This window comes from Talpa occidentalis, unplaced genomic scaffold (genome assembly GCF_014898055.3).
Source record: "Talpa occidentalis isolate TD23 unplaced genomic scaffold, MPIMG_talOcc4v2.1 talOcc4.11, whole genome shotgun sequence".
Classification (NCBI taxonomy): domain Eukaryota; kingdom Metazoa; phylum Chordata; class Mammalia; order Eulipotyphla; family Talpidae; genus Talpa; species Talpa occidentalis.
In genome coordinates, this window is record NW_023601104.1 from 73,939,337 (window position 1) to 73,953,728 (window position 14,392).

Sequence of the window (14,392 nt, forward strand, 5' to 3'; positions counted from 1 at the left end):
CTTCCAATAATTCTTCTTTTGCTTGTTAAAGTCCTACCATTCTTTTAGTGAATTTTTTCTTTTTTTTTTTTCATTTGTTCAGTAGACCCTGGTCCCTGTGTTGTGGGACTTAGGAGAGTTAGATGAAATACCACTTTATCCATGAAGTCCTTCCTGGCCCTACTAATTGGAACTAGTACTTTACTTGCCTGAAGTGCAGGGATGCACTCTTCTCTTTGAAATTTTTCTCCCATGTTGTTCTTTTTCCAGGATGAATCATAAGCCTTGAAGCAGGGACTGCTGGTTACATTGGTTACATGGTGTCAAATATATTAGGAGACATTTTAAATTGCTTGCTTTAGACAGATTGCTAATTGGATGTTTCCTATTTGTTATATACTGCTAAGTTTTTCACTTTTCCTGTCTCATTTAATTCCATAATCCTGTGATATTTCACAGGATTCATTTCTCTTTCATTTTACAAATTTGGAAACAGATCTAGAAAGACCCAACAAAACATCGTTATTAAAGTGCAGAGCTAAGATTTGAACTCTAATTCTGATACTAAAGCCTTACTCTTAAATATTCTCTGCAGTATTATATTTAATAATTGCAATTTATCAATAAAGTAACCTTGACCTTTTTTGCTGTTTTTTGATTTGGGGATTTGTTTGTTTTTTATCAGAGATCCATCTATTTTGGATAGTTTAGATTTGAATGAAGATGAACGGGAAGTACTCATTAACAATATTAATAGGCGTTTGACCCCACAAGCTGTCAAAATTCGAGCAGGTAAAGGATTTTTTTAATGATGTGTAAAATATTTTGCATGTATCAAAAAAGTTGTTAATAAGCCTTACCAAAGAATATGTTCCTACATCAACATCTGTACATTTTTCTAAAAGCTTATTTTTTATAACAGAAAAACATTATTTCTACTTCTGCTGAATTGTGTATTTAAATCAACTCAAATGAAAACTGATTTGAGTTCAGCTAACCTTAAGTTAGCCCTTTTTTAAAAAAACAAAGGGGAGTTTATTTTGGTTTAGTGTATACTTTAAAGTATTCTTAGCCTGTTTATTGTTTGTATTTTTTTTTTTTTTTAAGATTTATTTATGTATGCTTACAAGAACAGGGTACAGGCCAGAGGTGCAGGGGGTGAGAGGATTCACCAGAGACAGAGCTGGGAACAGAACAGGCAGATTGACTGAAGTACACTGCTGAGGGGAGCAGCGGACAAGACAGGAGAGGTCTGCTGTGCCATGTGGGTGGCTCCCTGGCTGGCCAGGTATCAAACTCTTGCTGCAGAGGCTGTGGATAGCTTCATAGTGCTTGCGCCACCAGGGAGGCCCTCATTGTTTGTAATGTATTCTTTTAAGACATTTTTCCTATACACATATGCTATTGAGGAATTATGTGGTGTATATTTGGATTTAATTTTTTATTTTTACAATAATGGAATCATACTATGTAAGTTTTTTCTGACTATTGTTTTCTACTTGGTGTATCATAGCTGCCCTTTCATGCAGAGCACAGGAACCTTCTCATTCTTTTTAATGGCTAGGTAGTACTACATACACTGATAAATCTTAACAGTAACCACTGCCCTCTTAAAAGAACATTTAGGTTGAGCCAGTTTTTAATATTAAAAAAAAACTACAAATTAACACCCTTATACATGTGCACTTATTTATATGTAAGTGTTCTGTGAAGGTTCTGTAAAGCAAACTTTTTTTGAGAAATTTTTGGTGTAAAATTTTGAATTTTTATAATTTCAGATATTGAAGTGGCTTGTTATGGTTATGAAGGCATTGATGCTGTGAAAGAAGCCCTGAGAGCAGGTTTGAATTGTTCTACAGAAACTATGCCCATCAAAGTGAGTCATCGGTTTTCTCCCTTGCTGCTGCACAGCCCTCTAAGCCAAGTCAGATGTTTTTTATGATTTTATTTCTTAGCAAATGTTATGAAAAGTTGTAATATTTCTAGGGTATATTTACAACTTATGCCTAGACTTTTTGTTGTAGCTACTGCTGCTGTCATGGGGTGGGGTGGGGTGGGGTGGCTGTTGGTATTTAGAAGACTCCTTTACAGTAAAAAGGATTATGTGTGCCCATAATGCTCATAGTATTCTCTCATATTCACACAACTTTTAGGTGGTTTGGTCTGAATTATTTGTTAGTAAAATTAACTGGGTGATGGTTGTTCAGAATCTCTTAGAAGAATTTCTTTTATCAGTTTAGGACCAAATAGGAATTTTTGTTTGTTTAGTGACAGGTTATCTGTTATGCTGATGATGTCTAGGATTAGTTCAGACACCCAGAAGTCATAATTCTTCATACTTGGTATTGCAGTGCATTGTTTATACTACAGGGTTAAATTACTTATCATTTAGCTTTTGTTTCATTAACAAGCCACTCCAGATTCCTGTCCTATTGAGTTTTGGGGTGATTTGTTAAGGCAGCAGATTAACAAAGCAATTCTCAGACATCCCAATAGTTAGGTGTTCTGTAGGTACATTCATAATTAAATTTTTGTCTTTCTTCCATAGATTAATCTAATAGCTCCTCCTCGGTATGTGATGACTACAACAACCCTGGAGAGAACAGAAGGCCTCTCTGTCCTCAATCAGGCTATGGCTGTTATCAAAGAAAAGATTGAGGAAAAGAGGGGTGTCTTCAATGTGCAAATGGAGGTGAGATTAATATTATTTATGCCTTGTTCTAAAATTTTTTTTTTTAAAGATTTATCTATTTATTTATACAAGCACGGGGTACATTCAGAAGCGTGGGAGGGTGAGAGAATTCACCAGAGCCAGAGCGGGGAGCAGAGCAGGCAGAAGGACCGAAGCACACTGCTGAGGGGAGCAGCGGGCGGCAGGAGAGGTCTGCGCGCCATGTGGGACCCTCCTCCGGTGGCCGGGGAGCAGCCGGGGATCAAACCAGTGCTGCAGAAGCTGCGGGCAGCTTCGCAACCCAGTGCTCAACCGCTGCGCCACCGGGGGGGCCCTCCTTGTTCTAAAATTTTTAAGAAATTAAATCATTTAAATGATTTATATTCTAAAATCATAATCATTGCCTTTTAGTTTTAAAGATACATTGAAGATCATGACCCTGATAAGCATAAAGTAACCACTGTCTCAGTGGGTTCCTAAAAGGACTTTTTTTCAGTAAATAAAAACTGTTTTGTACAATGGGTATTCAGGACTATGAAAACTTACGGTGTTAGGTTTCTCTTCCCCAGCCCTAGGAGGGAAAAAAATAGACAATGAAAATGAGTGAATAGCTATTGTGAGAACTTAATGTGGAATGCTTAAAATTTGATCTCAGGATTTAGAAACGAGCCATCTCCTGTATTTTCCTCATATACTAATATTACATACATATAATTATTCCTTCTGTGGAAAGGAATAGTAATTTATTCTGAACCCGAAAGATGCAATTTTACAGGACATCTTTTTGTGGGTTCAGAGGATGCAATCACCGAGATTATTTTCATTTTGAGTTTGTAAAAATAACAGAAAATAGTATTCTGTTTTAATGTATGCAATATGCACATTTCTTTTTTCTATTTTTTTGTTCTTGTACATTTCTTTTGTTAAGAAATTGATTAGTGATGTGTCATCACTCAAAAGTGAACATGTACAGCAAAGTTGTCAGAAAGCAAAGTGTTTAAGAGAAAATAGTAGGCAGTAATAGTAATTGACTTTGCATTTGTGTACTGTTTAACTACTTTGCTTTGAAATTATGCCTCTGCTTCCACAGCCCAAAGTGGTCACAGACACAGATGAGACTGAACTTGCAAGGCAGCTGGAAAGGCTTGAGAGAGAGAATGCAGAAGTGGATGGAGATGATGATGCAGAAGAAATGGAAGCCAAAGCTGAAGATTAACTTTGTGGAAAACAAGAGTCCAGTTTAAGGAATACAAAACAGCCCTTCTTGCTGTAAACCCTAGACTTGAAAGTTTTCCAGTATTGAAAACTTCAAAGCTGAATATTTTTTATTTCCAAGTATTTAAATGTTCCAACAGACCAAATGCCCTCCTGAATGCCAGCTGTTTTCACACATTAGCTCCAACACATTGAGCACTTTTTGAGGGAGTGGCTTGATTTTACTAGAGACAAATATTTAAAAGTCATAAAATTGGGCTTGTGATTCCCATTTCTGATGTCTCCAGATTGGCACCCCTTTGTAGTTTAGTGCCTCCATGAGATTTCCAGAGGCACCCAAAGCAAATAGTCTGAACCTTTCTATATAAAATGTATCAAGCAAACATTAAATAAATTTCTGGGATATTTAACTATAGGCTTCTTCCTTCTTGTCACCAGTTAAAAGCGTTATGAATACTAAGACCTCATTCTCTTATCTTCATTTTAGTCTAGATGTGTGGGCAACTGGCCAAAGGATTGATGCAGCAGATCCTTTCAAAGGGGTTAGAGAAAGTACAGTTAAAGCGGAGTCTTCAGGGGGAAAAAGCCTTAAAATGCAGTTAAAGACATATTGGTTGTGTGCCTTTTACCTATTTGAGATTGATGACATCTGGTAGGAGGGACAAATAATCACACTGTACTGAGCTGCTTGTCTTGAGTTTGTAATTCAGGCTAGTAAATTATGTTTTGGTTTTTGCTGCTTTAATTTAGTTGTTTTAAGTATCACCATCCAACTTTTGATTTTTTTTCCTTTGGACTATTCACTAGGTGCCACCTAGAGCTTCAGTTCTCTTTATAATAGAATAAGGATCTTTTTGAACACAATTACAATTTTTCTACATGTTTTCATCATTTTTATCTTTAGGAGCTAATATTTTAAAGTACACAAAGGTAAATTCCATAGATAACAAACACGTTTTGAAGTCACAGTTAACAGTAGTCAGGGTGTAGAAAGTCGAGTTCCTTTGGTCTGCTTTAAAATTTAAGCTCTAGGATAACTGAGGTATTAAATATATATTAATTTTAGTAATTATTCATAGAAGGATATCTAACTATTTAGGAGATTAAAACTAACTCACCCTAGTCAATCCAAAGCTAGACTTAACTATTAAAGGGACTGGAAAAGAGTGTGTTGGCAAGATAGGTAGTGCCATTTGTAAAGGTGTATCTGTTTAATTTAGTGGCCTCTACTAGCTTTTTAAATCCAAAAGTCTAACTCCATATAGCCATTTCCACGAGGGAGCTATATCTAGGTCCCATACTGGGAGTTTAGAGGAAAATCTTGGCTGTACTCAAAATTGGCGCATAATTTTCACTTTTGTCTTTTTGAGGGGTCAAAAGACAAATCTAAAAGCTTACAGCATCAAGAATGTCATCAAAATATAACAGGTGCTCCTTAAATATTTGCTGTAAGTAGGAGAATGGAATTTTTACTTAGCTTACGGGTTTTTTAATTACTTCAAAAGCCATAACTGTTGAGAGAGATTGTTGGCCTGCATGGTGAGTGATTTTATTCCATGCAGGCCTTCTGTTCAGTTCAACCACAATTTTGCAGATTTGACACTTCACAGGAAAAGCTCAATCAATACCTCACTGATACCGTGGAGAGAATTAACTAAACTTCAAGTATACTTACACTCTGCTGATTGAAAAGTATCACTTGCAGATAGGTTTGCACCTGCTCCAAATAACTTGAGGATCAGATTGGTGGACAGTTGACTAGCTTAAAACGCCAATCTTGGATCTTTTCCCACCAAAGCCTCTTCCTTGATAATAGACAATTTCATCTCTACATTCTGTGTTTGAATAAAATAAAGTGGTTGTCAGCTAATTAGCTATAGTTTGGGTCTCAGTTATCACATTAATTGAAAATGATCATGAAGAAAATATGACCATTCAAAACCACTGTTCATGTTTTATAGCAAAACGAGACCAATATCTGTGGATAATCCTGGAACACTGGAAACTTGCAGAGTCATGCTAAGCAGTACAATTAGTTATTCTTCAGCTGCCACACTTTCAAACATTCCTGACCCAACTACATTAACATCAAGAACAATTAAAATGCTTTGGGATTTTAAAAATTCAAGTGCTAGTACTTTGGCAAGAGTTATTGCCTCATTTGCCTTGAAGTGAAGTTCAACTACTTTACAATGCGTGAAGATTCTGCTCTCATACAGAGTGGGGCGCAGTTGTGCCAATTTGGAGTCCAGACAAATTCAGTTCATGTCAATGCCTATTGATATTCAAAAAGCAATAAGGAAACTAATTCCAGGGACGTTAGACCTTGAAATGCCGAATGGGAAATGGTGCTTTAAAAGGCAGTCTTACAATGTAAGAAATAAAGTAGAACCTCACTAGCTTGGAATTCCTGATCCTTTAGGTTTTCAAGACAAGATTAAGAGGACACAATTCAAACTAAGAAATTTTTACTTAAGCACTTTGGAAGTATCTATTCCCCTTAAATGTAAGTTACATATCTTACCTATTCATTAAAAGAAGTCTAAGCACTTGTACTTGGCAGGAATGCTAGCAGTGACTTGTGCCAGATGACTGTATGAACTTGAAAATAATAAAAATGTTTTTAAAAATATGATGCAGACTTTTTACTACTTCAGATTACCCTGACTGGTGAAGTTATCTTGGTACCTACTTGTCTCAGTTAATGTTTACTTTAGAACCTAATTTTCATGCCTCATTTCCCAGTTCTAGCTTTTGGTTCTTTAGAGAGCTCCTGCTTCTGTCCTTTGGCAAGTCTTGCTTGCTGGGCATCACTTTGAATGCCACTTTTCACAGCTATAATTTTACCTTTTTTTTTTTTTTTTTTTTGTATGGTGGCTAATCTTTCCAACTGAGTCCATGATTTCTTTTCTGCAATGTATAATACTTACGTAGGCTTATTTTCCAAAGCAAAACAATACTCTCTGTTGAACCAAAATTTTCCCACCACCCCCACTTGAAGATGAAGCATATCACCTGGCAGATCACTTGAGATATTTCCATAATTAGTTTGCAAAATTTGTGTAACCTCAAGTATGAAAACTATAGAAGTTTATGCAGGAATTATAATAACCAGAAACAAATGCCAGTGTTTATTCCAAAGGAGTCAAGAGTTATTGACAGTATTTCATGGGTGAGAACTCCCACGAGACGTTTCATTAGTACAACATGGCGAGTTAGTGTTGAAACAAGGAAAATCTATGTTGTTGCCTGAAGAATGGCTGGCTGTGACGATGGGCAAAAGTCAGGTTCTGCCACTTCATGGCTGCTCTAGCATTAAGGGACGGGCTGTAATCAGGAACTTCACCTCACTCCAAAGCAGTACAAAATATACAAAGAAAAGTCTTAACACACTCCCTTTCTTCAGGGAATCCGTCTGTATCATCTGGTAGGAGGGGAATCCTGGTCCTGTTCTATGAGGACCTTGTCACGTTAACTTCTTGATAGCTTCAATCCATTCAACTCGCTCAGCCTTGCTGCTGGCCTGGATATAATAGTGTATGTCATCCTTAGTAATCACTTTGAAGAGATTTCCCTGGACATTCCCTTTAACACCTAGGCAGGAAAAAAAAAAAAAAATCAGTGAGTGAATATCTTGCAGCTGGAACCTGGTGAAAGTCAGAATTGAGACACAAATAGAAACACTTGTGACATCTAAAATACAAATGTATTTGATTAAGGAATCCCCCCAGACATAAGCTTTTCCTTCCATTCCCGTTCCCTTGCCTGTGACTTAAGAGCTATCAATGGTAGATCCGGACATTCTTGAAAGCCTTTTTGGCTTGCCCCCAGTGTTGACCATAGAGCTACAATTTTGGTCACATTACGGAATCCAGTATGTTTATGTTAGAAGCAGGTACAGCTTTGGGATTTAACTGGAACCTCAATTGCCACAGTCATGAAATGGGAATACGATCTTCCTGCCTTAGTGTGATAATAGAGATTAAAGAGTGTTGCTACCCTTTTTGTACTATGTAAGTTACTGTTATTAAGTGGAAGCTTCTGGGCCAGTAAGTACAGAATCTGAGTGAGAGGCCGAGTGAATATTAAGGAGAGGATGATTTAGTTGTACTGATCACTAAAACACCCCACACACCCTTTTCACCAATTCTGAAATTGGTTTCAAAACACTTCACTCCTTGTGTTACTGACAAGGCCCAACTTAGCTCCCGTAACTCGGTCCTTCAACAGCAGAGCCTTGCTGAGCGTGTAGGAGGGAGGCCTGAAATCTTTAAAGACCAGGCCGAAGTTACACCTTACCAGTGGGAACGCCATTATCCTCCAGAGCAGACACAAGTGACCCACGAAGAGAAAACCCACCCACTGGCCGGTTCTCTTCCTACAGAGGAAAGAGACTTGGTTAGGAATTGTGTGAATGCATAAAAGGAAAGTTACACTCTCGCCTGTTATTACTACACATCGTTATTACTATTCCACATTATTACTATTATTATACATCATCTGAGTGATAACCACCTCGGGTCAGCAAAGTCAGTCAGTCAGAGTTACTGTAACAGCCGATGAGGCTGAACTTAGATGTCTCTTTGCCAAGTTATGCACCAGTAAGGAAGCTTGGGCTTCATTTCATAGCCAGCAGCAGAAATGTGACACCCATCCTGGACCTCAGCCCTCCCAGTGGTCTGGCCTGCCCGCAGGGGGCTCCATGCTCCGGGCATAGGGTGGGGGTTTCTGACTAAAGCTCAGTGGAGTAAACACCGCCTGCTCTCCACACTGTCAAAAAAAATAATGAAAAGCACACATGGCTGACCAAGGTGACTAAAGGGTCACTATTCTTGCCACTTTTGACTGAATTGATGTCTTATCAACTCAGCAGGCTCTCTGAAACTCGGAATAGCAATTCTTTGATCAACTAGGAAAAAACACAAGAAAATTAGTAAATGGTGTTTAAATATTATATTGTGAAAAAGAAACTTTCAAAGCATTGGTGGGGAGAAGTTGAGGAGGCAGGATCCAGGGGCTCTTGGCCCAAAGGAGGAAAGAGACTAGGAAGCTCCAGCTGAGTCTCCATCAGCCTCATCCTCCCTAACCACTCCGCACTTTCAGAGAGACAAAAATATGCTTTTTCCCTCAAAACAATGAAGTCTCCTTCCTCAGGAAGTGACGGCAGATGCTGCAGGCAGCAACACTAGGAAAGAAAGGACTATAAGGAATGAACGAGTGGTATGGAAGGGCGGGCATGGTGGGGCGGCACTTGTGGGGGTTCTGGAAGAAAGGAAACTTCGTGCTGTGCTCAAGGCAGATGGGTCTGGACCCCACAGGCAGGCACTTGGGCGCAAGGCACTCACTTTGGAAGGGTCGTAGTAGTGCAGGAAAGCCGGGTCTTTCCTCAGGACAAAGCGCCGCACCTTCCAGTTTTTCCTCTTGTGGCCCTGAACAAAGAAAGAGTCGAAGGCTCATCAGGGACAGCGGAGAGAGTCACTTCCTCTGCTTCCACACGGCTGAACCTCCAAGCCAGCCTGCTCCAGGAGGCTACTTTCCTCAGTGAGTGTGCAGGACCCCCAAGGATTGCAGTGATGTAGGGTGGACTTCCGGCTTAGGAACACTTTAGCAAAATCACTGTCACATTTAATTGAGTTGCCAGAGCCAAGGAGAGTCAGTGCTGAAGGAAAAGCGAGCAGGACCCAGACATCACTCAGGGCAACAGGGAGGCAGCAGGAGTGAACTGGACCCAAAGATACCAACGTTTTAAGTGGCAGCTTAGTCCAAAATCCTACAGGTGCAAGGACACACACACATGCACACACACACAATGAAATCACTTTAACATTCTGCATCAGAAAAAGAAAAATGACGAATTTATATGTTAAAATCTAAGTGCAAGATATTAGCATGTGACTCTCCAGTGTCACACAGCAGCCCCCATCACAAAGCTTTCTAGCCCTCAAGTCTGCAAGGCCCAGAGGCCCTCCCATGCCCTCCTCCTGTTCTTCCAGGCCCTCACTGCCTCTCGTCTCTAGTCTCCTGTCTGGCCCAGCAGAATAGGCTCTTGCATGGGTGGTCAGCCACCTCAGATCAGGCGGAGATCCTGATGTCCAAGAAGCAGGTGACAAGGACAGCACCTGCCCTGAGGAGCAACAGGAGTTGCACTGAGCGTGTGCACAGCACAGACACACATGCACACACATGTACGATGGGCCCACTAACACGGGCCGTGCAGAAGGTGCTCTGAACTTCACACGCTAGGACTTGACGATGTATTCACACCATGGCTTTGTCTTTGTGCTTGGGCAGCTGTGTGGTGACATGGTGCTACCGTTTAACGCGGTTAGCTGAGAGCAGCATCATGGCCAGTGTTAAACACAAGGCTCCCACTGCAGGTAGAATTTCATCTTATGGTAGGTGGAGAAAATGCTTGTCATTTTTAGTTCAGAAAGTCCAGCTAGGGGGTGTGCAGATCCCTACAAAAGGAGATAGAGACTCATTGATATCTCAGGGAGTAGGGGCCCAACAGATGCAAAACACCCGCTCAGCTGGCAGTGCCCCTCCAGACAAATGTGTTAAGTGGGCAGTGCCACAGGTGTTTTGCAATGTGATGATTACTTGTGTGTGCCCTTTTCCTGCACACCCCTGTGTCTGGGCTCGTGAGTGTGAGGGGGCATGCTCATGCCCTGGGCCTTGTTCTCTGCAGCTGCACCTGGGTTCCGCTCTCGCAGATTCGCAGATTCTGCCAATAACGAGTGCCCTCTGGAAGTTTCTGCCTGGCCCCCCCTTTGGGGTCACTGCTGCCTCCCCTGAGCCCGAGCAGTGTCTGGTCCTCCCTGCCCAAAGGCAGCCATACCTGCTTGGCCAGATAGCCTTGTTTGACCACGGTGCCGCTTAATTCCACAGAGCTAAGGTTGATTTCTTCCTTGGGGGTGGTCTTCTTCTTGTAGCTCTCCGCCTAGTGGGGGGGAGAGAGCAAGTTTCTATTACAAAGAAAATCCCAGTTCCAGGTATGAGGTCAACCATAGGGAAAAGGAAGTTCCTCGATACAGAAACCCCACTCCATCAGGGTGAACGTGCCCGCCCAACCCGAGGCCTCTCACACAGGACGGCAGACCCCGGCCCTCCCTCTGCTGTCTCTTCCCTGTGCCCTGGTGACAAAAGAAACCTGTGCCTAACTTACGAAAGTGTACAGGGCCGTGGAGTCATCCAGGAACTGCTCGGCCAGGTCCCCAGAGCGAATGGCTCCCAGGCTCCGGGAGCCCACAGGTCTGAGGAAGTTCTCCTCCATGAGCATGGACGCGAGTGTCACGGCTTCCAGGCGGCTGGCTGCGAAGTTGCTGGAGATGAGCCAGTCCACCAGGGAGGAGCCTGCATTGGGACAGAGGCAGCACCGGTGAGATGACAGGCTGCAGACCACTTGCCTCAGGTGCTTGGCTGTAACCTTGACGTTGACGTTGACGTTGACGTTGACGTTGACCTCCCGGGCAGCCTGGGAGCTCTACCTAAAAGCAGACTAGAGGCTCCTACGCCCACTGCATGGAGGCGTGACCCACATGTGGCTACCCCAGGTCAACCGAAGCTTTGACCCCAACTCGGTCTGGTCAAAGCACATGGCTGAGTCCCAAATCTCCATGACCCAGATTTCCACTGCTCAGCCTGGCTGCTGAGCGGGGAGGCTCACCTATGAAGGTCTTTTTGTAGGTGCTTCCCTGCTCCATGTTGGGGCTCGACCGGATTCCAGTGCTGCTGTCATGCATCTTGTCCACGATGCGGCTGCACAGGAGAGCAAGGCAAGAAGAGGGGCCCTCGTCACAGGGACAGGTGTGAGGAAGGGTCCCAGAGTCATTGCTCAGGGCATACAGCAAGCGGCAAATGGTACACCATGCGCCACCAAGAAACAGAAGTATTCAGCTCAGAATGTGGGAGGTGGGCTCTAAGGACCTGTTTTCTCTTTGCTCATCTAACTGTTCTCACATTTCCAAACTAAACATTTGGTAGTAAAATTAAAGAGTTGTGATCTTTAATTTAAAAACAAACAAAAAATATGTACAGTAAGGACTCTTTGTGATCTGCTGCATTAAGTCTAAACTCCTCCAGCTACTTCTCAGTCTCTCACCATCTGAATTCAGTCTTAACTACTACTGCTCCGCCCAGCACTCCCCCCAGTTTAGCAACACCGGAGATGCACAACCAAGATTTCAGGGCCTGGCTTGGATTTTTCTGGTGAGCCCAGGAGTGGTTTCACGCCACGTCTTCTCCAGGTTCGAGTTCCACTGCCTAGGGGGTGGAGGAGGGTTGTGTTTCCTGCAGATGGGTTGGCATCTCAATTTCCATGACAAAAAGACTTTGAGTTTATCCCTGCTTTATATAGAGAGGAATATTGCCTCCATCACTGAGCTGCTTTCCTTCTGTTCTGCGGGACAATTCCTGCCAACAATGGAAGATCTGTTCTCAGATTTCATTTGTGTACTTGGGCTGGAAAATTCCCAAGATGAGACCTTATTTATTCCCAGTGCAGTGCTGGGCATGCAGTGGACGCTCACTGTTTCCTGAATGAGTGAATGAACGAGGAACTCACAGAACAAGAAGACAACTGCTACCAGAACACATAGCTTTTGCCACTAGGCTGCAATCAAGACCAATGACTTGGTCAGTGGAGAGTCTCAGATGCTGTGGCACAGGCCTGAGCACCCTGGCTAAAACTGAAAGGGGTGGGTCACAGAGCTGGGGAGAAACAGCAGAGGCCCAAACAGGTTGCACAGCAGGAGAGCAGGTGGGTGAGACCACTCCCAGGCAGAGGCAATAACAGGAGCAGGACAGAGACAGAGGAAGACTGTCCCACTACTCAGCAGGCCTGAGTAGCAACAGGGGCCACCTGCCCCAGAAGCTTGTCTGCCCCTCCCAGGCCACACATACAGAAGAGGCTAAAGAAAAGCCAGGAAGTGGGAGGGTCCGGCCCCAGCCAGGCACTCACTGCAGGCTGATGTGAGGGGGCAGCTTGAAGGAGTTTTTTAATATATGGAGTTGCTGGACCTTCCCCGGCTGCCCAGCATGAATAGCCCCTGTGATCTCAAAGGCCCAAGCGTCTCTCTCCTCTCGAGAACAGGCCTCCAGGAAGTACTCCGTGGATGTTCGAGTCTTCAATTTAATCAGGAGCTGTGGAGAGACAGCCAATCAGACCAGCACTCAGAGGCTGAGCAGGCAAAAGCCAGCTGGGCCAGGGGCCAAAATGGTAGGGTCACAGGCAAAGGCCAGACCCTTGACCATCCCCCAGCTGGCGGTCTTTAAAGATTGGCTTGTACACCAAGTGATAGGAGCATCCGGTCTCATAAGATAGCCTTTTCCTCGGGACAGTGTCGCACAGGGACGGCTTCCCAGATGACTTCTAGGCCACATAGTGTTTTGACAGACCATCATTACCTTCGAGATCTTCATCGCAACCACAGCAATAGTCAGGTGGCATCATTTTATCCCATTTTATAGATAAAAAACTAAGGTTCAAAAGAGGTTCAGCTACTTGTTGAAGGTCAGACACCTGGCATTTGGTGTAGCCAGGACTAAAACCCAGGTTTTTCAACAACTCAGCTCTTCCCATTACCCACACCACCTTCACCAACCAGGCCAGAGGTGGGAGTCTCTGGGGCAGGGAGTAGCTGGGATGCAGGGGCCTGCACTTACAGGTCGGTTTTCATACTCCAGGCAAGGGCAGGTGATGGTGCAGCCATCCAGGAGTATGCGGCCCTTGGGAGGGGTCACTTTCCTGCCCCCCTCGAGCTTGTAGTACAGCAACGTGTTCTGCTGAAGGATGAACCATCGCACCTTCCAGTTGTGGACAATGTGACCCTGAAGAAGACAGGAGAACTCTGTGGTGAGGTGGCTGAGGGGCAGTACCATGAGCAGGGAGCGTCCCGTGGCACCTGCAGCCACACTGTGCCACAGAAACAACCCCCAACAAGGGGCGCGGCCTTCTCGCTCTCTCTGGTTATTGTTTTTTTAAGCTTTATTTTATTTTTTTATTTTGAAATAACTTCAATTCAGAGAAAAGTTGAATAATATAAAGATATTTTTCAGAAACATTCAAGAATGAATTTTTAACACAATGTTCCATCACTTCCATATATTTTATCATGTATCTCCTACCCAAAAAAAAGAATATTTCCTACATCAATGATGGGAAATTTACATTAATATATTGTTTTCATCTATTCATTCTACAAAACCCATTCACATTACACCAATTGCCCCATTGTGTCCAAGGACCCAGCTCAGAATCATAAATTTTTCTTTTCATAAAGCAAGCATTGTCTTAACCAAGGATGTAAAGTACTTATACAATGAAAACTACAAGATTCTTTAAAAAGACACAGATCAAGACATAAAGAGAGGGAATGACAGTCTACATTTATAAATGGAGAGATTTAATATAAGCAAAATGACTATTCTACCAAAAGCAATATATAGATTTAATGTAATACCCACTAAAACATCAATGATATTCTTCTAGGGAATAGAAGTGAACATATTAAAACCTATGTGGAACCA

The 14,392-nt window shown here is 42.6% G+C and overlaps 2 protein-coding genes across 2 annotated transcripts in view; one reads left to right on the top strand and one right to left on the bottom strand.

The window, feature by feature from the left end:
• Window positions 1–6,487, top strand: part of EIF2S1 (eukaryotic translation initiation factor 2 subunit alpha) — a 20,494-nt gene extending 14,007 nt beyond the window's left edge. The window contains 4 exon segments of the mRNA XM_037503534.2: window positions 665–771; window positions 1,758–1,855; window positions 2,528–2,671; window positions 3,741–6,487. Coding sequence (XP_037359431.1) covers window positions 665–771; window positions 1,758–1,855; window positions 2,528–2,671; window positions 3,741–3,866 — 475 coding nt within the window. The 3' untranslated portion in view covers window positions 3,867–6,487.
• PLEK2 (pleckstrin 2) overlaps window positions 6,348–14,392 on the bottom strand; it is a 23,582-nt gene continuing 15,537 nt past the window's right edge. Inside the window, exons 2-9 of the mRNA XM_037503536.2 lie at window positions 13,529–13,693; window positions 12,825–13,006; window positions 11,532–11,623; window positions 11,031–11,218; window positions 10,704–10,805; window positions 9,211–9,294; window positions 8,165–8,243; window positions 6,348–7,459 (exon numbers count right to left, since the gene is read on the bottom strand). Coding sequence (XP_037359433.1) covers window positions 7,332–7,459; window positions 8,165–8,243; window positions 9,211–9,294; window positions 10,704–10,805; window positions 11,031–11,218; window positions 11,532–11,623; window positions 12,825–13,006; window positions 13,529–13,693 — 1,020 coding nt within the window. The 3' untranslated portion in view covers window positions 6,348–7,331. The remainder of the gene's footprint in view (window positions 7,460–8,164; window positions 8,244–9,210; window positions 9,295–10,703; window positions 10,806–11,030; window positions 11,219–11,531; window positions 11,624–12,824; window positions 13,007–13,528; window positions 13,694–14,392) is intronic.